Raw genomic sequence first — 25,178 nt, 5'->3', positions numbered from 1 at the left:
GTATAGCACGCGTTAACCTTTACTTCTTACATTATATTATCATCGATTAGTTAGTATTTATTAATTGGTCCACGCATGCTTCAGAATAGAACGGAAAATTTTGATCGTACCATTTCGGTTATAACGTTGCATCATAGCATCTCGCCTGTGTACTATATACACCTACTCGTCACCACCTATGTTTAAGTCCCAAGGGGCTACAATATTGCCATCAACCAGGCATTAATCCTCGTAAACGAGATATCAATTATATCAATTTTATCTATGATCCGAATCCAAACTCATAAAGTCGAATTCAGTGGCTAAGAGCCTTTCACACTTCGTTTATCATCCGAAGGTACACTAGTATGTCTGGCAAGATATTCATAATGGACTCCTAGTCCGGGAATAACAGCATCGAACGCGTTCAGCTGCTTATCTCCCCAGGCGGGTCCTTAAAACCGACAAATATCGTTTCTAACATGAAGGACACTAGGTATCTATTAACATACGGTCGAAATGCAGCTGCAACTCTTCTGGTTCTCGCTCATCCCTTTAGAGATTATAGGCGTGAGTTTATAAGGGATACGTATGTCTGATGATGATAAAGTAAGTTATTCAGTTCTCGAGTGATTCGGAAGGTCAACGACCAGCTTCACCAACCAAGATGATCGTGTGACTCCTGTATCGTTCCATGATTTGTATTTCAACACACAACGATAAAATTTATTTCAGAATTTATTTTTATGGTTCCACTGTAGAAAGTATAAAACATTCGTTTAAAATACTCGTGTAAAAAAATATTGAAGTATGTTATACCTGAATCCTGAAAATATAGTGTTTTTTCCAAATCCACATTGAAACCTGACTTTTTGAATCCGAATTGATGACCATTATAGCAATTTCAACATACTTAAGTGTGATAGGAACGTGATAAAATTATCTATTGGTTCGTGCTACACTTAATTATACAATTTATTTATCTGCAGTATACATACATTCGTAAGTAGTTTATGTTTACATGAAAAAGTATATAAAAGCGCGGGCGCAACAATTCTTAATCAGTTCACAAGTGAGCTGTTTACGTTTCGCGTCTACATTGAAAGAAGAATTAATTGTGTTATCGTGCGTTTATTTAAAATAAGAACATTCATATTCTTTGAAATTCGAATAAAGATTATTTGAATTTGGAAATTAATTTTCATTATTTTCAATTTTATAATCAAAATAAAATGTTTGAGAAGAAAGCACCAGCTTTTACAGAACTCAGCGAGTTTGGCAGCGTGAGCGTAAGTGTTTTTGTAAATTGTTACTTTTATTATTGAAATTAAAATCATATTTTATTTTTATTTCTTTTAAAAAAGTACTTACATTGATATTAAATAGTTTTCCGCTTTTTGAGTTTGTTAATGATATAGAGATAATAGGTATTTGCTTGGTAAGCGTGATCCATCCTAGACCGCATCGTCACTTAACATCAGGTGAGATTGTGGTCAAATGCTAGCCTACTTTATTAAAAAAAAAATATAAAAAAAAATCTACATTTATTTTATTTCCTTTCTATGTATTAGGTATATTCGTTATACGTTGCGTGTGTGTAAAAGGTTTGACCCAAAATAAATCTACCCCTACAAAATCCATCATAGGGGTGCCATAATTCAATCTTGAACTCTTGAACGCTACGTGATGTTATGGAAAAAAAAACTTATTTTACGGCAAGAAATCTGTCGACGTTCAGTAAACGTTTATTTATACATTTCTGAAGACTGTAAAGAATAACCTGCTTTTATTTAAAAAAATATAGTATTTACTTAATAACACATAGTGTAGCCTTGTGTAGCTTTCAAATAAAACATTAAGTATTTCATTTTTTTTTATTTTTTTTTGACGTGACTTATTGTAGATTTGCCGCAAATGGCATTAACTACTTGGCCGGAGTTAAGTATTTCAGTTATCACATTATTATTACGGAGAAAAATAAAATAGTAAAATCAATGGCTATTAACGAAAACATGTTTGATATCCACTAATGTTTTCGGTGTTGTCTGTGGTGTCCTAAATAATAAATGTTTCTTTCCTTTTCCTTTCCTTTACTTACCTATCGCGTTAGTCTAACAAAAAACTCGGTAAGGTGTGGGGTACTTAGTTCATCTTGTGACAGATGTACCTCTGACTACCCCAATTGGGATATAGTAGTGACCTTATGTTATGTTATATAACTCTATTTTATTTTTATTATTTTTGTTTTTGTTATTTTTTTATTTATTTATCTTTTTTTTTTCTTATTCCTTCCAGGCGGGCGGTACAGTCCAGTTTGCGACAGACGACTTCTTTGCAACATGCGAGAATATGATTTCGGATTCGGAACCGATATGGATCGGTGACAAGTATACGGAGTTCGGCAAGTGGATGGACGGGTGGGAAACCCGGCGCAAGCGCATCGCTGGACACGACTGGTGTATCCTCAAGCTGGCTACTAAGTGTGTCATTCGAGGTGGGTTTTCCTATTCTATGCAATCGTTATAGTCATAATATCTCTAGCGATGCAAATTTTTATAGGGTTCTCCCCTGAAGATCTAAGCAATTCATCTTAAATGCGATATTATAATATTGCATTTGCGCATATAAAAATACGTGTTAATAAGCAATATTGCTTTTGTACATGATTTGCTTCGATGTGGCCTTTTAATCGCCCAGTTTTTCATAATACCTTCTGCTTGCCTGACCTTCCAATTGGTCCCCGATACCGACCCCGCCGGCGTGGTCGACGATTTCCCTCATTCAGCGCTTATCGCTATCGACCTACTAGGGTCGATTAATTCTTTCAAATATTTTTCCTCTCAGACGACGCCCTGAGCCGAGGTTCGCGCCCAACTGGGCACCCTCAGGCCTGTTGTCTTAAACGTTGTACCGGGTGAGAGCCTTCAGCGCTCCCCATTTGTCCGGCCAAGTAGTTAATGCCATCTGCGGCAAATCTACAATAAGTCACGTCAAAAAAAAGACCTTCCAATACGAAGGGAAAAGCAGCCTATTTACCTACATTTTTTTTTTTGACGTGACTTATTGTAGATTTGCCGCAGATGGCATTAACTACTTGGCCGGACAAATGGGGAGCGCTGAAGGCTCTCACCCGGTACAACGTTTAAGACAACAGGCCTGAGGGTGCCCAGTTGGGCGCGAACCTCGGCTCAGGGCGTCGTCTGAGAGGATATTTACCTACAGGTTGGGTCAGATACTTTAGAAAACACATTTTTCGGGTATGTGGGTTTTATCATGATGATTTTCTTCAACATACGGGATATAAATAATTCATGATCCAAGTCGAACTCTATGCAGTTGCTCTACAACTTGATGCTCATCCTAATCATAGCACTATCAAAAGTGGCTGTAACGGATGGTCTACCGTAAACTCGAATAAAAAAATAAAGATGCTTATAAAAATACCAGGAAATTCTTCTAAGCATTATCATTATAAAGAAAAGTTACTTCGAGTGCGGAAAATCTGCGTAGTTAGCTCAAATTTCCGACACACTGCATTAATTTTTTAATTAGATCCGACGGGATTATCGTTTCGCTCCGAGGTCCTAATAATCGCTAATCGTGTTGGAGGTAATTCGCCTCAATTTTCTTTTAATAAATTACCACGGCTTACCTTGTTGCAGGCTTGCTGGTGGATACGGCGTTCTTCACTGGGAATTACGCTCCGAAGTATTCTATTCAAGCTGCTTGCCTCACTCCTGAAGGTTGGTTTACTTATTCTCAAGGCGGGAATAAACACAGCGAGGCATATGCCGCTTACACCATGCGTGTACACGTCACAATGGTCATACATGGCAACGCATGTGCTACGCATGTGCTACGCATGTGCTACGCATGTATAAAACAAAAAAAAGTTTGTGGCGTACGGCTTGCGAGGCACATGAGTCGCAATGTTTTTATCCATCTTAATAAAAGTTAAAAGTTTATGTAAGCAGGATGTTGTTATAGTATATACCAGGGCATATACTATGTTGTTATAGTATACACAAAATCGAATATTACAAATTCACTATAACACTATCATCTACCCCCATTTCTAATATACACTAATAATCGTTTACGTTAATCCGCTCACCTAACTGATGTTATTATTGAACTTTGCTACGTCTTTAAAACAAAAACATGTAGAAGACCAGGTATACTTAATCGTTGTAAAATATTAAACTTTCAGCTACTTTATTTTAATTAAAATTAAACAATGAGTACTTAAAATATTTCGTGATAAAACCTTAATAATTTTCAATGTAAACATTAATTATTTTCCAACATCCAATTTTTATTATAATACCAACGGATAAAAGATTTAAAGCTGACTGATGACGTGTCGAACCCAATGACACGTGTGTCGTTTCATCCCCGTTCATATAACACCTTTACATTGCTCGAAGTATGATGCCAGAATGTATATTGATCGTATGATACGATGTGTCATTGTTTTTTACACGAAACACGTCCCATGTTTCCATGCGACGAATTCAATAACATCTACTGAACGATATTCTTTTTAGTCGAAACGTACTTGTAGATGTGTGTGTATAGCGACATAATTGTATACATCAATGTGTAGGTACACGATATCGCGTGAACATAATCTCTTTAGAGCTAGTAGCGCTTTTAAAAGTAAATGGAACATAAACTTAGAGTCTTGAATATTCGAAATATGAATCACTATAAGGTTGAAAGTTAAAAATATACAATATATTTTCTTCTTCTTCTATCGTATGGGTTGTGATATCCAACCCCATAAAACCTATAGGTCTACTTTGTAACTTATAAAACTTTAACTGTATCAAGTAAAAAGTCTAAATTATGCTTATTTAGATATACTTAGTCAAAGGTCAATTTGTTGTTTTTTAGTTTACAAAAACTTATAAATTCCTTGAATTTTGCTTTATTTATTTTATTTATTTAAAAGGTACACACAACAGGTAACAATCATGGCATGCGAAAATAAAAGGTTACAGATGTGGGTAATAACTAGATTGAAACCCAAAACGTGTATACACGGCATGGTTGGGAAATTTTGTAACGTGAGGTTAGTTGCAGTTAAATGCTAAAAAGTGGTTAATTACTAAATAACAACAAAATAAAACAAGGAAAAGCTTTTGACAGATCAGTTATCATCACCATCGAACTTAACATAAGCTCACGAATACATCCCACGGCACGGTACGTGCTTCGGAAGGCACGTTAAGCCGTTGGTCCCGGTAACTATTTACTGATGTAAGTGATTAATCGTTATATGAGCCATATCAGGGGCCTTTGGCGGCTCAATCACAACCCTGACACCAGGGTTGATGAGGTTGGTATTCCACCTAAGAAGAAGAAGATTCATCGTAAGATGAACTAAGTTTCTGTTAGATCAACGTGATAGGTGGTGAGCCGTATCGCTGTCGAGCCAACGACAAAAAGAGTGTGTTAGTGAAAAATACACTTAAGATAAATTACTAACGGCTTTATCCATGGTGCAGGCATCGAAACCAACTTTTGCAGGTTTACCGATGTCTGTATTCCAATGTTTGTAACATTGTTTTTATAAGAAAATAAATAAATAAAAAATAAAGAAAGTTGCAATTTAACCTTTAATTCTTTACAGAAGAAGTTGTGATACCCGAACGGCATTCTCAAATGGGCGCGGCTTGCACCGAGCGAGACTTGGAACAGATCAGACGGCTTAATTCTGAGAAATGGGACGAGATAGTGCCTATTACCGCCCTGCGCCCTGGCTACGAAGACACGAGGCTTAACTACCAAAAGGTAAATTTTTATGAACGTTTTCCTTGTAATCCTCTATGAATATTTTCATGTTGTATCGCATTAATCTCATCATCATCACCGGCCCATTAACGTCCCCACTGCTGGGGCACGGGCCTTCCCTGTGAATGGATAGGGAGAACGGGCCTTAAACCACCACGCGAGCCCAGTGCGGATTGGTGGTTATTAACGACTGCTAATGTAGTCGGGACTAACGGCTTAACGTGCCTTCCGAAGCACGGAGGAGCTCGAGATGAATTTTTTTTTGTGGTCACCCATCCTATGACCGGCCTTTGCGAAAGTTGCTTAACATCAACAATCGTAGACCGAGCGCGTTTACTGCTGATCCACCGAGCTTCTCATTAATCGCTTTAATCTATAGACAGAAATATTATGGTACGGTAACATACCACGGCTGGTGGTAGCTTGACAACTAACGCTAGTAAAAGGGAGGTAACAGTGATAAAAAATGTCATAACGTGACATGTCCATCCCATACATTTTTATCACTGTCACTGTCGATAATCATAATCGTTTGCAACTTGGCTAAGGCCCCAGCTGTTGCTACTATGTGAGACAATAAGACAAGTCTAAAAATTCAAATAAAAATCCACACATAAGCACCTAAAGACATACCAAACAGACACACATTAAAAACAATATGTTTTCAACGACTTATGTTAAGCCTAACCTATTTTTTTTTAATCTCCTAGGCAAACAGATACACGCTATCTAGAGTTTTTTACTGTGTAGATGTTTACAAGGGTGCTGATTTCAGTATACACCATCTAATTTTATTTTAAGTCATACCTGTCATTTTGTTATCTGTCGAAAGGCAAAGAAACGGGTAAAAATGAAACACATGCCATTTTTTAGAGAGAAGTTTAGAAAACCCTTTCAAAATTTTATATTGGTCATTGACCCGACAAAATTAACACGTTGACAGCGCACGTCAAACGTATTACATATGAGCGAGATGCCTATTTTATTCGCCCGGGTTATTCATTCATTTTGAAATTAAAATTAACAGTCAATCACCCATCCCTTTTCATTTCAGCGGCTAAGAAAATGACAGTTATAACTTAAAATAAAATTAGGAGTTTTATGCAGGAATCGGGGCTATTTTGTTTCTAAACATGTTGCTTTGACCAGGTGGTGAGTGACGAAGCATACACACACATCCGAGTGAACATGTACCCTGACGGAGGGATCGCTCGTCTACGAGTGTTCGGCGAGGCCCGACCAGAGGCCCCACCTTCTCATCAGATCATCGACCTGGTGTCACTGCTGAGCGGGGCTACGTGTCAAGGTGAGTCATGACATTTAACCCATCAGTAATATCTAAATACCGCGCTTTTGTATGTTTAAGTTTTGTATAATTTGTTTAGTTAGTAAGGTTATTCATTGTTAGAGTTCCAAATTTAAAAAAAAAAAAATCCTTAAATTCTTGTTTCGCTAAACCAAGTCGATACTGGCTTTTCTACTTAAATTTTCCTACCACGGATTTCCATATATACGCGTGCCTATACCTATGGATTGGTTGAGCATATATGCCCAATTTTTATAAGTACCTACTTATTCGTTTATTATAACGTTTTGTACTGGTATTTTTCACAAATAAATGGACATTGTACCTAGATATGTGCTGGTAAAAACTTTAAAACGTTACCAATTTAGTTGTGGGCACGAAAAAGTATTGTCGCAAATACCTTACTTATCCGGCTTCTTTACCCACATAAGGCTACTGGGAAACGGGGCATTCACCCTACTATTAACTAAATTACGTTACTAGACGTTACTTTACCCGTAATCTAAATGGATGGTCTTATTACCTATAGGTTGCTAAAATAAGTTTTACGCAGAATATCGGATTTTATTGAATGAATTTACTTCTAACGTTAGTATTGCCTACAGACCTATAAGGTTTCACTGGAATCTAATGAAAGTAGGTAATATTAAGATACTTGTAATGTTTCAATAATAACATTATAAGAGCAACGTCTGCTTTATGTACTAACGACATTACTTAATTATATTAATTACATAGTACATTGAGCCTTAGCTTTATATAATTATCAGTAGTCATTATGTATGATAATTGTATAAAGCTTAGCTGGAAAGTGTAAGAATTATTTCCGAACAAGTTTCGTATTTATGTACGTAATAGTTCCAGATATAATAAAAAAAGTTAGTGGCATCGTAACGAAAATTTTGAGGTATGATTCATACCATGATTCTGATCTGAGTCGATATCCAGTGGAATTTTCCGTCGCAAAAGTATGGAACTTAATTTAATTGAAAAACAAAAAGAAAATTTCACATGATATTAACTCAGAATCATGAACTGCTTCATCCCCCTCAGCATTCGTTGCGATGTCACTAATACCCTGTATATAAAATTAAAGCATTAATTATTTTTTTAAATCTCATTTGACCAACACATTTGACAGGGTTGCCATTGGTAATGGGTACTTACAAGATATTAATACTTAAATGTATAAGCTGACGATAGATACACGAAGTACTCACGCGTTTCACCAATCTGTAGGATAATGACGTGATAGGTGGTGAGCCGTATCGCCGTCTGTGGTCGATAGCCACCTCTAGTTGGAGAGTCAGTTGTTATCTTACCTATTTATTTTGTTGAGTGTGTGCGCCTGCGTTTTACGCGAACGTCTGCGCACCCTAATATATCCTGCGTACCTGACCGCTTCCGTTAAAGATAGGCTACATAAGCCATCTTCGGGCGCATCAGCGTCGTGCCGACTAGGAGTCGAAGTGGTCGCCATGGCCGAAATCGGTCGGAGAGATCAATTTTCAATTTATTTTGTTGTAGGTTACTCCAACGCGCACTACGGCCACCCTCGCAACATGATCAAGCCGTGCAAGAGCGCCAGTATGGCCGACGGTTGGGAGACCGCCCGCCGGCTAGACCGCCCGCAGATCATCGAGGCTAAGGAAGATGGCACTCTTAAGGTTTCAGGTAAAAGTCTTTACTTGGCTACATCACTACTGAATTAAGCATAAGCTTCATAAGCTTACAGTGGTTATAGATAATGATGAAACTCACGAGCCGGAGGTCCTGGTACCTAAGCCAAGTTGCAAACGATTATTACAATCAACAGTAAAAGTGAAAGTAGGTCTGGATTTGTTTGGATTGTAGGTCACATGACCTAACCTGATATTGGGCTGGTTTTCCCTTCGCGGGTAAAAATATCTGACAGGTAGTCGCTTCTGTAAAAACTAGACCTGTCAAATCTTCAGGTTACGTTAGGTTAGGTCTGACTCCTTCGGGATAGCGCTAGGGAGATGGTGATATAAATTTACCATTGTCTAAAGTTCGCTTTAACATTTTCAGGAGAAGAATGGGCAGTATTCAAGTTAGGCTTCCCGGGGAGGATAGAGAAGGTGTGCGTCGATACGGCACATTTCAAGGGAAACTTCCCGGACTCAGTGAAGATTGAAGGAACTTACCTAGAATGCGCGGACTGGACACCGGAAACCAAGAATAACAATTGGCACAACATTCTTAAACCGAGCAAGGTAAGTTGGTGAAACATACTGCACAGAATGTAATACATAAATAGCCTATACGTCTGAATGCTGGGTATAAGCCACTTCTCAATCAACCGGAGGGGGTATGCAGCATACTCCACGCTGCTCCAGAGCGGGTTAGTGGAGGCGTTTGGCCTAGTAGTAGTAGTAGTGCCTTCCGAAGCACGAAATTTTGAATAAGAGAATTCAAGTGTCACGATTATATAAGGAGCGCGCGGGAATTATCGGTCTCACTCGCACTTACACGATAAGGCGGCACACGTATTGAGATTTTTGTATCGAGTGTTATAAAAGTGATATCAGATCATCCTCTGATTACTCATAACTCCTACACCGTTAGGTTTTACGGGCTTGAATTGATGTATATATTACAATGGTTAATTTGGTAATCGATGCTATGCTCTTGATCAAAGGTAGCTTTAGCTGTGTAGTAATCAAGTGTAATCTAATAAGGATAAAAGCTTACCATTGAACCCGATTCAATTTAAATGAAGTCTCCTTGGAACATTATAGCACATGCTATTAGTAAATTTGAAGCAATAATTAAAGCAAATTAGCAAACTAAACAGTCGAAATTCGAAAAAGACTGCGTAATGTTTCTAATTTTAATTTTGGAAATATCTGATTCTGAATCATCTAATTTTGAATTTGATTTTCGAGCACGTATTCTTTAAAACAACAAAATATGTATCTATTGTCTTAGTGACATCGTAACAAAAACATTGACGGATGATTAAGACCATGATTGTGATTTGATATAAAGTGGAATTTCCGTCGCTAAAGTATGAAATTTTCCAACAGGAAATTCTACTTAATAGGTATCAACTCAGAATCATGATTCATCATCCCCCTCAGTATTCGTAACGGAGTCCCTAACACCCATACGTACTTGTACGGGGTGTAAGTGACATAAAATTCGACGGAAAACGAAATTTTCACTTGTTTAACTCACATCGTGTCCTGCATCATCCTCCTCGGTACTCTTTAAGATGTCACTAACACCCTGTATTAGGGCCCTGATAGGACATCTTGTCACTTACGTCGCGATACTAACCGTACAAGAAAAATAAGGTATTAAACTTGTAATATTATATATGTAAGTAAGATTGTTATCATGACGTGCTTACATTCACACACCGCAGGGTGCCTTAACCGAAAGCCTTCGTGAAACGTGGTAATAATTTATTGCTTAGCTTCAACAGTGTAGGTAAAATGTTATAAACTTCACTGTAGGTGCTACGTTTTTCAAATTAAAGATTTAATGATACTACTATTATTAAATATGTCATATCTGTTTATAAGTTACTCTGTGTTCATGCTCTTTGTTCTCAATTTGATTCAAAAAGATAATGCAGTTAAACAGAAGATATAATGACTTAGTCAAAACTTTAATTATTGTGACGCCCTGTTAGGGCACAGCAACTTAAGCATAATATTTGTTAAATGGTCAGTATTTACACCAGGGTTAATCGGGTTGGTAATCCACCTCACACCCCACACTTCTCTCGTGTGTGTGTGTGTGTTTTTTTTCTTCTTTCGTGTGGGTCACAACCACAGATTCTGGGCATGATTTAAAAAATAAGTTATCGTGACCAACTTCGTGATCATAGTTTCAACTTTTAATTATTTTTTTTCAGTTGTCAGCCAACAGCGAGCACTGGTATGACTGCAAGTCTGACCTTATCACTCACATTCGCGTTACCATGGCTCCAGATGGAGGTATCAGCAGAATAAGAACTTATGGATATGCTGAGACGAACATCATTACTCCGATGTAGAAGAAAATATAAAAAAGCTTAAAAAGCTTTGATGGACAAGTATTTGTTGAAGGTCTAGGCTATGTCGTAAAAGATCTGGTAATGACCATCCATGCGGATTAAAAAGGTTACATTGAAGCAATTCATCTAAGAAAAGCAATATTGCTATTTGACATTAGTTGACATTCCGCACTTACAAATAGCAATATAGCTTTTTTAGATGAATTGATTCAATGTTGCCTTTTTTGAACCCTGATGTTTATACAACTGTATCAATGCAATTATGATTGGACCGCAACCAAATCGATTCTGTATCTGCGTATTAGTTTGAAGTGGAATAATTTTACTTGAATGGAGAATGTTGGTAAATAAAAAGTTGTAGAATGGCACAGTGGCTGTCAAACTGTAAGATTACTGGACGAATTGCGTCTAGAGGATTAATCTGCGTAAGCGTTTCGTAATTTTAGCCTATAGAGTGACTACCCTTAAGAAGGATAACACATTGCGAAGTATGTGCTCCGCACGCCTCGCTTTGCGTGTACCTTACCTTTATGTTCGTGGCGGAGGCACCGATTGAAATTAATCGTATACATATTGTGAGGCGGGCAGCGCAGGACCGATCGTCGTGGAGATCCTTGGGGGAGGCCTATGCCCAGCTGTGGGCGTCGTACGGCTGATGATGATATTGTGAGGCGTTTGGCGCATGGCGAGGCACATGAATCGCAATGTGTATCCGCCTTTAGAAAGTTATAAATACTTTAATATTCTTAAGTTTTCTTGGTGGAAGTTCCTTCATTTCTCTTTTTATTCCTTCATGTCGATTTATTTCTGTCTCAATACTACATAAAATGTGAACTTTTTCTAGTTCAGATGATGTTATGGTTTGTTTGTACCTGCTTAGAGTTTTGTAGAAAACCACAAATTATTTAATTATTTTTAAGATTTCTAGTATTATTAGCTTTTAAGTACTTACAAATAGGTATATTGCTGAAATATTGCAATGTCATTAAGCTTGATGGTAAATAAAATTGATTACGTTATATTTGTCTTTTTAAACCCAAAGAGCACCGTTTCGAAGAAATAATAAAATCAAAAGAAGTTTATTTAAACACAAATTACAAGAAAACCAAATCAAAAAAGAAACAAATTCCACAATTAGGAAATATTCCAGGATGTTTTTAAAATAATGTTTGTATTCTTTCATTAATTATCTTTATTAATATGAGATTTTTATGTTACAACAAACGAAATCCACTATACTAGCCTAACAAAAGTATCTTTTAATTAAAAGTTGTTGAACTCTAACCGAAATAAACCGTTAAAGAAACCAATCAAAATAAATAAACAATTTATAATTGAATTGGTATCAGAATCAATCATCTAGTTTATATAAGACCGGACGGTAACAATTGGATGCGGGTACCAAAAGATCGGTTGTTGTCTCGAGACTTGAGACTTTGCCCAGCAAGGACTGATTTCCGGCTGACATAAGACACTGTAAGCTCGCAGGTTCGAATCCAGCAAGGTAATAAACCTATGATTTTCGAAATCGTTTTTCGAATTCATGTCAGTACATAAATGATTACCACGTGCTCAGCGGTGAAGGAAAACATCGTGAGGAAACGCGCATACCCTAGAAATGCGTTTAGGAGGCATGTGACCTAACATGCATTGGGTGGGTTGGAAGGTCGTAGTCGCTTCTGTAAAATACCGGACCTATTAAATCTTCAGGTTAAGTAAGCGGACCCCGTGAAACGGGATAACGCTAGGGAAATGATGATGATGATGATGACATAAGACGGCTATTATTTACCATGTTTGAATAGCAGACGAATGTTTCCTTTCTTACATGTTGGGCTGACTGCTTATCGCCGAATCAAAAGCAGCAACATGTCATCATTATGTATCTATAGCCAACTAGTTCCGTCAATCTATCATAGATGGCGTTTGACGATGCCTGAAACGCGCTATCGAAGTTCTCATAGCGCGACGCACATTATGCAACTTTTAACGTAACAACGTTGGACGGTCGATTCCTAATTACACTCTACAATTTGTGGCTAGTGAGGTAAGTATGCACTGATCGGCACCTTGGTACACTATTCCTCACCTGTCAAATAACTATGTATTAATACATGCACTACAAGTTAAAAATATAAAAGCTTCCAGAATGTTCTTTTAAACTCCCCAGACGTTTACCCCACTTGCAAGGAAAACATTTTTGTTTTAAATAACTAAGTTCATAATTCAGCGAGACTAGACAAAGGTATGTGTGAAAATGTAATTTCACACCCCGAGTGACGAGGGTGGTACCACCCTGCACCCTGTTCTCAGGTAATAAAGACGAGTTTCCTGAATAAAATATACTCGTCAGATAATAAAGCTCTGTAGAGCATTCTTCAAATAGATTGTTTGTTTACATATGTGAAAGAATTGTCGAAAAATTGGCCTAACCAACCTTTTGAACCTAGTGTTGCGGGTGTCCGGGGCTACAGTAATTGCTTATCATCAGGCGATTCGTCTGCTCACTTGCTGCCTATATGTTTTATATTGAAATAAAATAAATGAATAAAAAATAAGGTGATTCTCTGCTAAGGATTGTATCAACCGCATAATAAGTGATTGTGTGTTACATATATTAATCGTTCGCGCTTACATCATTTATGACAAAACCTATTAGTCTCTATGCTCTATGGCGCCGTTCAACAAAAGGCCTGCAGGATTTCAAGCTGTTAATAAATGACTAGACCTCAACGGTTGCAGAAGCGGAGATTGGAGCCATTGGTACGGTAATGCAGGTCAAAAGGGGCAAATCACAGGGAGTGTAACCTGGGACCTGAGAAAGGGCAGCAGTAACTGTTAGTACTATTCAGAGGCGGAGGACAGAATTCCTACTACGGCTTTGAAATAGACTACTCTTGGCGCCATCACGCTCGCTTCAGTCAGAATAATGCGGGGTGGAAGGCAAGAGGGGAACCACTGCGTAGTAATATTTCGTATTCTATGCCGCTGTCCTATTTTTTTTCTAAAAAAGTAGCATGGAGAATGCTACACCGACAAGAGCGCGGCTCTTAAATTAGTGACGATGAGTGAAAGGCTAGGCTGTTAAATAAAAGGGCAAACAAGCTAGTTGGCTGCGATATGGATCGTACTGCATGTATTCTATTTCTTGTCATAATTTTCAAGCTAGGTGTTTTCGGTTTTTCTTTAATTACTACACAGCATTATGTCTCGAAGTGGCTTCATCAACTGATGTCATCTTTCGACTACGTAACAGAAAACGAATCAGTCAAGTTTTCTTGAACTAGATAGAAATAATTCTCAAAATTAAAGCAAGTATCGGAAGGCCCTATTATTGTATGACAAAAAAAAGCAGAAAAATAAAATAATTTAAAAATTGTTCCTATCAAATAAAAGTTATCGAATAAATAATATTCAAATTCAAATTATTTATTTCGGACTGTATCCATATATGTTAGTAACAAACAACTTATATGCTAATGTTAGTAACAACTTAGACAACTTAAGCTAATACACACGCGCGACCCTTGGCACAGCAGCGTGCAGCTGCATCCAGCGCCTCAGCAGCGGGGAGTCCCACCGGTCTGCTAACACACTCAGGATAATATAGAAGATTTTCTTTTACATAAAGTAAGCTTCACATGAGCTCTAAACTTATTTTCTGACCAATTCAAAATAGTGTGTGATGTTGATGGATTTTCCGATGAGAGACTTTCCAGGCTACGTTCATAAACTGCCTATATACGTCCCACTGCTGGGCACAGGCCTCCCCTTAATCAACCGGAGGGGGTATGGAGCATACTCCACCACGCTGCTCCACTGCGGGTTGGTGGAGGTGTTTTTACGGCTAATAGCCGGGACCAACGGCTTAACGTGCCCTCCGAAGCACGGAATCATCTTACTTTTTCGGACAATCAGGTGATTCAAGCCTGAAAAGTCCTTACCAAACAAAGGACAGTCTCACAAAGTGATTTCTACGCTACGTTCTAGGCTGCGTTCACCAAAAACAATATAGATAGCGTTGTACAGCTTTAATGTGATAATTACCTATTTTCTCATTGCACGGGTACATAATTATTTCAGCATACAATGTAATGGCAGAAGCATATACCTATATAAAAATAATTGTTACTTGATATTTGGATCATATTATGTAACACCTTAGAATTATGTTGCTACCTATATTGCTTCTCTTTATTTTGATTACAATAATAGTAGGTGGAATATGTAATCGTGCCTGAGCGTAATAAAAAGGGTCATCATTTATACCTAAAAACAAAGACAAAAGATGCATAATGTCTGTTATCCATGAAATTAGAAGGTTAAACGAAGGAAAATCTGTACAGCGCCATCTATATTGGAGGAAGGTAGCCTGGAAAGTCTCTCTTTAATGTGGAGATAGAGTGGAGAGTCTTGCCTAACGACATTACAATAACAACTCTACGTTAAATTCCCCAAGCGTAATTTTCGAAGATGCCATATTAGATGGAATATTTTTATCACACTTTATGAACATGATTGAGTGTCTGGTTCGTCTAGACTTTAATACGATAACCACTTAGTTGAATGACAGGCACGTGGCAATAAAGCGAGATATCAGTGACTTCTTGTGACTTGTGACTCCGCCCGTCTGATTGCAGCTGTCTAAAACTGGATATATCCAGATATCGAGGTCGTTATACGGGTAAAACCGGAAAAAGTCAGCTCCGAACACGTTCTAAAGTTCTGGATTGTTCTAGAAATTGCACGAGGAAGAACTGTTGATCGTTTTGTTTTCCTTATTTACTTTAATATTCCTTTCATTAATTTGTGCTATTTTTAATATGTTATCTTCAGTACTATTTATATTATACTTGTATTTGTTTTGTACATTTAAGTTAGTGAGAGAAACAATCATTCTGTTTAATTGATAGGAGCCAATTATAAACTATAATAAATTATGAGAGCACGCTCATTGGCACGGTGCTGCCTATCTCTTGGGTTCAGTCATACATACACCATGCTTAAACGTTGAAGAAACACCAGTTTTTAATTTACTTCTGCATAAATCCGTTCAGTAGGCTGAGCTGTAGGGTAGTAGGCGGAGCTGTAGGCCATCTATGGGGTCTACAGGTGGCGGATAGTGGAACGGCCATCATATATGATGGTTAGCTGCGAATATAAAAATAAGCAGTCCCCGACCAAACAGCGACAGGATTAGCAGAACGTAGTGACGGGCTAACCTATAAAATGCTACTTAGGTTCTATGACGATCTTGTGACGTAGCGAGTAGGCGCCGCTACTTCAAAAGCGCATCCCTGATGCCGGGCAGCAGCGGTATCAATACTGGTTGGAGGCCGAGGAAATGGATTCTGGTAGGGTTCTAGCTAGAACATCACCGATTGGGAAATTGGTCGGTGTACTGCGGATCGGAAGGCGATTAGGACAACCACCGTTCTACACACCCTATCTATGGAGTAATGAAATTGGAGGCGATTACTCCACCGACAAGAGCGCAGCTCTTAAATAAAGAGAGAGAGAGAATTCCGTTTAACATTAAAATAAAAGCGCAATAGTGCTACGAGTTAAATAATCTCTTAAACCTTGTTTGAAAACAGAATCTTCTTCTTTGCGAGTCGACCGAAAAAAAAATATACAGAATAATACTACGTATAAAACAGTAACTCTCTGCCCCGCACCAATTCGTATCGGGTGCCTACCTCACCCCCTTTTGGTCTTACTTTAGTCTTAAAAGGCCGTAAGCCGCTAAAGAGAGCTATGATATGATAGACACTAGACTATCATTCCATCTTAGGATTTCGCATGGAATAAGTAATTTAAATTATAACAAAACAAAAATGAAATGAAACAAATTATTTACGACAAATAGATTTTAAATAACAGAAAAATAAGATTACTTCTGTTGCATACGCGTGAATTTATGTATTGTATAAATTCGAAAAAATATTCCAAATAATTGAATAATAGAGACGATTGGAATATCAACTTGAATCGCAATTCGAAATATAGCGTTAGTGTGACTTCGCCTCACGCTCGGCCACTTTCATAATTTTCTTTACCAGATTCTTCACCCATCCTTTATCAATCACTCCCGGTTATTGACGTTGTTGTCATGAGTTTGAAAAGCAAAATGCTTAGGAATAATTCAAAAAACATCAGGTTGATAAGGGTTGACATGGGTGTGCCAATTACAATGCAGTATCGAATTGTAGGCCCGGCGTCCTAAAGTTACATGAACTAGGGGTGGGGTGGGGTACGACCCCATGTAAAATAATTCTACTCCGTTCCGGTTTCAATATACCCTGTGTATTTGTTTAGTTGTTGAGTTTAATATTATTGGGAATCATTTGCTCTTCTATTGATTGCACACTGTGTAGGACGTCAAAATATTTTATCCATTTTTTACGCGACTACCGCGAAGAAAAAGTAGGGTTATGTATGTATCTATGTATGCACGTCTGTTCCAACGTAACTTCTAAACCAACTGTCAGAATTTAACAAATGAAGCGTCACAAGAAGCGTCTTAATTGTCCGGTGGTTACAGGCTATGTGACGTCACGCTAAATTCAAAGTGGTGCCCTCTAGAGGACACAAAAAGAGAACAAAAACTTATTTCAAATGGTAGTGTGTTGGGTATCAAGTGAAAAGGCTTAATTTGCACATTTCACATATGTTCATATTATTGGGTTTTTACTTGCGGGTTTTCTTGTATGTACTCGATAATTATATTGACTTGATAACATGACTGCTCAGAGATGTTCCGAATAGGTTTTATCCCCAAATCTTGCATAAAACACTTATCGTAAGCGCGTTATCTTAATAAATAAGACCCCAAAATAATATAAATAAATATAGTCGGGTTTTAATTTTTGAACTTATATTATGATAATCATTTTTATGACCCAAACACGAATTCTAAAATATATTCGAAAACCAAGGCCCGTGCTGAGATTCGAACCTACGACCTCAGTGTTCAAATAAAAATTCGCTCGACATCGTAGAGAAACGCGACATCAAAGCCACTTGCTCTAAAGAAAACAACTCGCCGCGGTAGCGGGAATCGCCGTTCGCTATCAAAGCCATAATTCGATATAACGAGTGATGGAGAAAAACAATATACTACTACTTTTATTTTAGGAATTGATATGTATAGAACTGAGTCGTCCGAACATGAACGTCAATTTGTATACAAAAAGTTACATAATATAACATCAAAGATTGGCAATAGGAAGATACATGACTTTTCTAGATATTCATGAAATATTACTGTAGTTTTTAACGGCCTTCGTGGTGGGTAGGTATTAGAGATATCGGCATACATTCTGGAGGGCCTGCGTTTGAATCCCAAGGGAAACATTTCAAAAATAAATGTGAAACTGACATTCGTTATAATCGAACGCTACAGGACGATTTATGTGAATGTCCAAAACTAAGATAATTTTTGATGATGGTGTTTTGATGATTAAGGCACTATCCTGAATACCTAACTACTAAGTACATACATAAGCTCAGGACTATATCCCAATAGGGTAGTCAGAGATACATCCATCGTAAGATGAACTAAGTATCCACACCTCACAGAGCTTTCTGTTAGACCAACGGCAAAGTGAAAGGTGGTAAGCCGTATCGCCGTCTATAGAGGTCAAGCCAACTGTGTTAGTGAAAACTGAATTTAAGATATATTAATAACTACTTATTAAGTAGTCTTTAACAGCCTCCGTGGTCAAGTGGTAAGAGCGTTAGGCTCACGATCTGGAGGTCCGGGTTCGATTCCCGATGGGGACATTGTCGAAATCACTTTGTGAGACTGTCCTTTGTTTGGTAAGGACTTTTCAGGCTTGAATCACCTGATTGTCCGAAAAAGTAAGTTGATTCCGTGCTTCGGAGGGCACATTAAGCCGTTGGTCCCGGCTATTAGCCGTAAAAACACCTCCACCAACCCGAAGTGGAGCAGCGTGGTGGAGTATGCTCCATACCCTCTCCGGTTGATTGAGAGGAGGCCTGTGCCCAGCAGTGGGACGTATATAGGCTATTTATGAAAGTAATCTTTACTTAAGTGTACCGCTTTTGGTTGTTTATTATGATAACCCTAACACCAGAACTGGATGGTCGGTCGTCAATGTCATAACCCACACGGCAGAAGAAGGCTTATTGATTCTGTGACTGACGAACTTTAGACTTTGTATCGTCCCTGGATCAGCAAAATAAGATTAGCTTTATAATATATACTCGTATAGAGATAGTTATGTATGTGTGGTCTCCGTTCGGATCAATGAAGCTCTGGTACGGATTCGTCAATTTCCGCTGGCTTTTAGAACGGCCTGAATTATAGAGCACATATTTACTTTAAGAAGAATGGATGTTGGCAACAAGCCATATCAAGTTCAGGAGTAAAGAGGGAAATTATAAATTCGATTTTCTCAAAACTTTCGATATAGAGGTTTAAAACTTATTGAAGATGTAAAATTTTATTAGAAAGATATCTGTGTAAATTTTCATCTGTGGGAAAAAAAAATCTGTGGGACCATAGAGCAACAGACGTCTCCAGCAGACCAGACCGAATATAAGTTCAAAAAATAAAACCTGACTACGGAAAAATCACGCTTTAAAATTTATGAGACAAGAAAATATCTAAAATTCGTCCCAATAGTAGGAGATAGCCGTGATCGTATGCTGTGGTAAGTAAAATTTTAGAACAAATTGGCATACGACCTCGGTTATCTTCTAAACATCACTATTTGGAAGTCTTATTTATTAAGATAACGCGCTTCCGATACGTGTTTTATGCAATATTTGAAGATAGAACCTGTCCGGAACGGTTATCAATTCAACGTAATTATCAAGTGAATTCAGAGAAAAACCTTCAAGTAAAAGCTAGTAATATTTACATATTTCTGCGAATTAAGCATATCTCATTTCATACCCAACAAAATACTTTATTTTTCGTCCTCAGTTTATGTCTTCTAGAAGACTCCTCATTAAATTTAGAATGATGACATGTAGCCTATGACCACCGGACAATCAAGGCGGTTCTAGCGTTAACTCATTTGTTAAATTCTGACGGGGGGTTTAGAAGTTAGACTGAAACAGACGTGCGTACACACATACATACATACATAGCGGTAAAAAATATTTACTTCTCTCCGTTTTGCTTTGCCGCAGTCGGACAAAAATACTTCCATATTGACTGGGAGCGAAAAAACAAGAACACCTCTAGCAGCTTACCTTTTCGGGCGTGTTTTAATAACCGACAGTGATACAGGCTATGGGCTTCTCCGCTTGTGGTTCATCGTAGGTTTTCTTAGGACTAAATCAAATCAAATACATTTTATTGCATTCAAACAAAACATATTAACATTACCTACTACAACTATTAGTAGAACTATCTACATTAAAACATTTTGTTTGGAAAATCATGTTAATGACTAAAACAATTCTGGATTTTTGAAATGGTAGATGAATTAGAAATCAAGTAAATTACTTACTGTAGATAAAACTTAGTTAAATTTCTAAAATTAAACGTCAAATATAATACAAGTTCAATAAGGATTGTCGGGTTTAATTTTGCAGATATATCCACAACTTATCAATGGATAACTATTTACACTGCCCCAATAAATATCCTTTGATCCGATATAAACAAACATCAAACTTTGAACATTAAGCGTAAATATTGCAAATCAATAGAAGACAAAGTTCCAGGTAGAGGGGCAGTAAAGTTTATCAAACGGAAACGTGTTAATACGCCACATTTCGGAATGGTTGTAAATGGATTCTCGGCAAATCTCGGTTTATATCGCTTTTAGAATTACACTGCTGTCCTCGTAAAGATAAATTATCGGCTGCTCTTACACCGCAAACGATTTTGTCTCTGTACGGGGTTGAAAATCGCTTTCCGTCCAACGAACGCAGATGTGTAAATAATACGTCTCACCTTATATTTGTGGTAGTTCTTAAGCGGATCCAAACACAGTGATGCGTGCGAAGTACATGCCTCGCAATTCTTTTAGTATATTTTATACGTGAGACAGACAATGTACGTAAAGTTGAGCATTTCTTTGTAAGGTAATGATTCACTTCACCGACCTAAATACCAGAATTGTAGTGTTTAGATAAGTACATAAACACATCTTGTTGTAATACACGTAGGTATAAATAAATATGTAATATATTATAAAATACTTAAATTAATAAAATCGATTCACATAATACCTATATTATATTCTGTAGTCTCAGGCAATGCACTACGCGGTGGCCACAATTAAAAAGTGAATCGTACGGTCACGAGTATTAATATGTATACACTTTGGTACCGTGTCACAATAACTATTTTGACAAATTAAACTGTAAGACTCATTAAATATCAAATATGATAGTGCGACAGGGTTTTGAAGTGGGTACATGTTATTGCTCATGACTGTACAGGTATGTAAGGGGGTGGAGTGAAGACGTAGTGTGTGGCAACGATCCGATAATTATTTATATATTACTAGCGACCCGCCCCGGCTTCGCTCGGATGCAATGCTGACATTACATTTAAAACCTCAATAATAACAGTAATTCTCCACAATTTAATGGATGTTATTATACATATTTAAACCTTTCTCTTGAATCACTCTATCTATTAAAAATCCGTGTTTCGGAAGGCACGTTAAGCCGTTGGTCCCGGTTACTCTACTTACTGATGTAAATAAGTAGTCGTTACATGAGCCATGTCAGGGGCCTTTGGCGGCTCAATAGTAACCCTGACACCAGGGTTGATGAGGCTGGTATTCCACCTCACAACCCACACGATAAGAAGAAGAAGATCTATTAAAAAAAAAACGCTTCAAAATTCGTTGCGTAGTTTTAAAGATTTAAGCGTACATAGGGATATAGGGACAGAAAAAGCGGCTTCGTTTTATACTATGTAGTGATATTGAGGCGTATACACTACAAGAGTTATTACTGAGTCACCAAAGGTGTCAGATATACTCATTGCAGTTACCGGATTTTTTCTTGATACCATGTCTTTGTACGTACTTTCCTATTTTGGTTAGCATTTCGTCTCCGGTGTAAGTGAAGGGAAGGTGCTAGCGGTGATGGCACGGAGCCAAATGTGGTGCTGGTTGGAGGAACATCAGACGTGACCTCGACGTTGTTGCTATCACCTCACCATCTGATTTTGATTATTTATTTTATTTTATTTTGTTTGGGGAGCTTACAGCTTAATTCACACAATATTACACTTAGTAGTAAAGTAAAGGCCAATTACAATCTACCACAAATAAAAAATAATACATTGTTTATACATTGTTTTAAGTTTACGCGGATATTATCATAATCAAAACATATAATAACGGGTTCTTACCGCATTTAAAGAGGGATGACTGTCATCCCGTGATCATGGCACTTGCAACAGTGTCGAAATATCGGGAGTCTCATATCCCTGTTTTAAACGCGGTAAGAACCCGTTATTATGTGTTTTAATTATGATTTTGATAAGTAATACAATCATAATGTACATGTAAAAGTGACCTATATAGGTATGTTTTACAAAAGTAAATGTCTTATCTGATAAACTAAACGCGTAAATCGTTCTAATAAACAAAATTCTAGACACAAAACATAAACAATGGGGTTTGGTTTTTCAATTCGGACTACATGGGCGCTATCACATGGGTTGTATTTTCATCTTAAAAAAAAAAGACTAAATAGGCCAAGGAGGAATAGAAGAAATTCTTCTCTTTCTTCTATTCCGTGGTGTACCTATTCCTATATTGCTTCTCTTTATTTAGATCTGAATAATAATGGTTGGAAAATTGTGTCTTAATTAGAACGGCATGTTAGGAGACTTTGGCGGCTCATAAATAACCCTGACACCATGGTTGCTAAGGTTGGTACTACACCTCACAACCCACACGATAGATGATGATGTCCTCCCAGACGTATCCGTCGACGGCGACACCCTTAGCTAGTGTTAGCCTGGGCTCTTGCATGGGCGCGGGCGTGACTAGCAAAACCAAATTTAGTTTTGAAAGTTCTGTTGCAAGAAGCACAATAGAGAGTCCCATTTGAGTTATAAGTGTAGTGGTAGGAGGGCTTGGGTCGAGTTTTTCGGATCTGGCGTTTGGCGTCAAGATCATCAAGACGGGTTCGTTCAAAGTTTTTTAATCCCGATTCGACAGCAGATCGCCAGTCCGATCTCTGAGTGGTAAGCTTCTCCCACGATTCACTAGACGTGCCAATAGCAGTCAGATGACGTTTCAAGACATCCCTGTAACGCAGGTATTGTCCTCCCGGTTTACGTTTACCTAACAGGTTTACGTTTACTTAAGATAACAACGGTCATTATTTTATACCCAAAAACAGAGATAAAGGATACAGATGTCTTCTCTCTCTCTCTCTCTCTCTATTTAAGAGCTGCGCTCTTGTCGGTGGAGTAACCGCCATTCCTCTCTTCTTCCCGCCAAAACCTTCACCTCCCGATACGACACGACCTGCACCTTTTCTTTTATTTCAGATGTCTTAAATCTATGAAATTAGAGGCAGCGTTAGACAGCGCCTGGAATGTCACTCATTGTTCATCTTATTCCCCCCCACCCTGCCCTCGCCCGCCCTCATACATTTTTACTGTCGACCCGCAATCTGATGTGGGCCTTACAGTCACCACTTGAATTACAGAATAAATGAGATTTCCGTTACTGCGCAGGTATTTTTGGGTAATAGTCGACGTAGGGCACTTTGCCAAAATTGATATCGCTGTAATTGCGGTGTTTCTAGAGTATGATCCGTACTCTGAAAAAATATTGAGGCCCGTATTTGGGTCATACGGGAGTTCAAGTAGAGGGATCAAAAAGAGAGTCCAGGGCCTGGTACCGTAGAAGAAGTAGCCCCTTATCGCCAACCTGGAGCCTTACCCAAGATGACAAAGGTATTTGACTAAGTCAAAGATAAATAATTAATTTAGAAATAGAAGCCAGTCTTAAGAGATAAAAAAATAATCCTATTTTACTTTCTGATTTATGTTTAAGTTTTAATTACAAATTAAGGAAAAATGATTGCGACATTACAAGACAGTGTTCCCGTGCAAATTGAATAGAAATTATTTGTTATGACGTTTTGTAAAAAGTATTTCATTTGACTAAGTTGTCATATTTGACAATCTGCTATGACAATCGACAGTGACAGTGACGTGGCACCTTTTCCTAGTTTATCACTGTCCATTACCACAATCGTTTGCACCTTATGGTACCTACATTGTGATACGAACTTCCCAAATCTTAAATCAAATTCACGTCTAAATTTCACAACAGACCACAATCTGATTGATGTTTGTTCTAGCATGTGTTGTACATAATTACAACGACTAACTTCGACTCGAAATCAAAGGCTATGCGGACAAAATCCCAAACAGCGGGTGAACTTTCTCTAAGTCACTTTATAGCGACTTGAACCGTGTAACTACCTCCTAAGAGCATGCTTAAGTAGTTTACCTTTAGTTAGTATTAAGTAAATACTAGTAATATCGTTTACATAATCGCAGTGTTGTCGTCGAACGAAGTAAATACTCTTTTGGCCAAAACTCTATGGTCCAACCCTTATAAAAAGAAACATAATGGCGGACATTTTTGAGAAGAGAAGAACAGAGAAGAAGACAGTTGACGATCGAGAGCGAAAAGGATTGACAATGGTTGAACTACAGGGGGGTTAAAATGGCCACATCGAAGCAATTCATCTAAGAAAATTTAGTAGATAATCGAAACAAATGTAAGTGTATAATGATGCTGATTCGCTTACACACCATCTAATTTTATTTTAAGTTATCCCTGTCATTTTCTTATCCGATGAAAAAGAAAGGGACGGGTAATCGACAGGTATACAATTTATGGAACACACGTCAATTTTAGACAGAAATTCCAAAGTCGTTCCAAAATTTTATACCGGCCAATAACCAGAATTAAGTTGTCAGCACACGTCAAACGAATTGCATATAAGCGAGATGCCTATGTTATTTCATTCATTATAAAATTAACAGTTGACAATCGTCTGTCCATTATAACTTAAAATAAAATTAGGATGTGTCTGCAGGAA

At 37.7% G+C, this 25,178-nt stretch overlaps 1 protein-coding gene across 1 annotated transcript; it reads left to right on the top strand.

The window, feature by feature from the left end:
• Positions 1-1,040: 1,040 nt before the first annotated feature.
• LOC126369678 (probable inactive allantoicase) lies at positions 1,041-12,124 on the top strand. Its single transcript, XM_050014238.1, has 8 exons — positions 1,041-1,268; positions 2,275-2,473; positions 3,642-3,722; positions 5,615-5,775; positions 6,925-7,081; positions 8,609-8,755; positions 9,131-9,315; positions 10,965-12,124. The coding sequence occupies exons 1-8, from the start codon at positions 1,212-1,214 to the stop codon at positions 11,103-11,105; spliced, it is 1,128 nt and encodes a 375-aa protein (XP_049870195.1). The 5' UTR covers positions 1,041-1,211; the 3' UTR covers positions 11,106-12,124.
• Positions 12,125-25,178: the final 13,054 nt, after the last annotated feature.

The sequence above is a fragment of the Pectinophora gossypiella genome, chromosome 9, assembly GCF_024362695.1.
Source record: "Pectinophora gossypiella chromosome 9, ilPecGoss1.1, whole genome shotgun sequence".
NCBI lineage: Eukaryota > Metazoa > Arthropoda > Insecta > Lepidoptera > Gelechiidae > Pectinophora > Pectinophora gossypiella.
The sequence above is the reverse complement of the archived record's forward strand: the minus strand, read 5'-3'. Positions and strand labels throughout refer to the sequence as shown.

Bases quoted from the DNA above. Each gene is read 5' to 3' on its own strand.
- LOC126369678 (XM_050014238.1), top strand. From the start codon at position 1,212: ATGTTTGAGAAGAAAGCACCAGCTTTTACAGAACTCAGCGAGTTTGGC. The intron at 2,474-3,641 runs GTGGGTTTTCCT...ACCTTGTTGCAG, and splicing joins TACTAAGTGTGTCATTCGAG to GCTTGCTGGTGGATACGGCG. The intron at 5,776-6,924 runs GTAAATTTTTAT...TGCTTTGACCAG, and splicing joins CGAGGCTTAACTACCAAAAG to GTGGTGAGTGACGAAGCATA.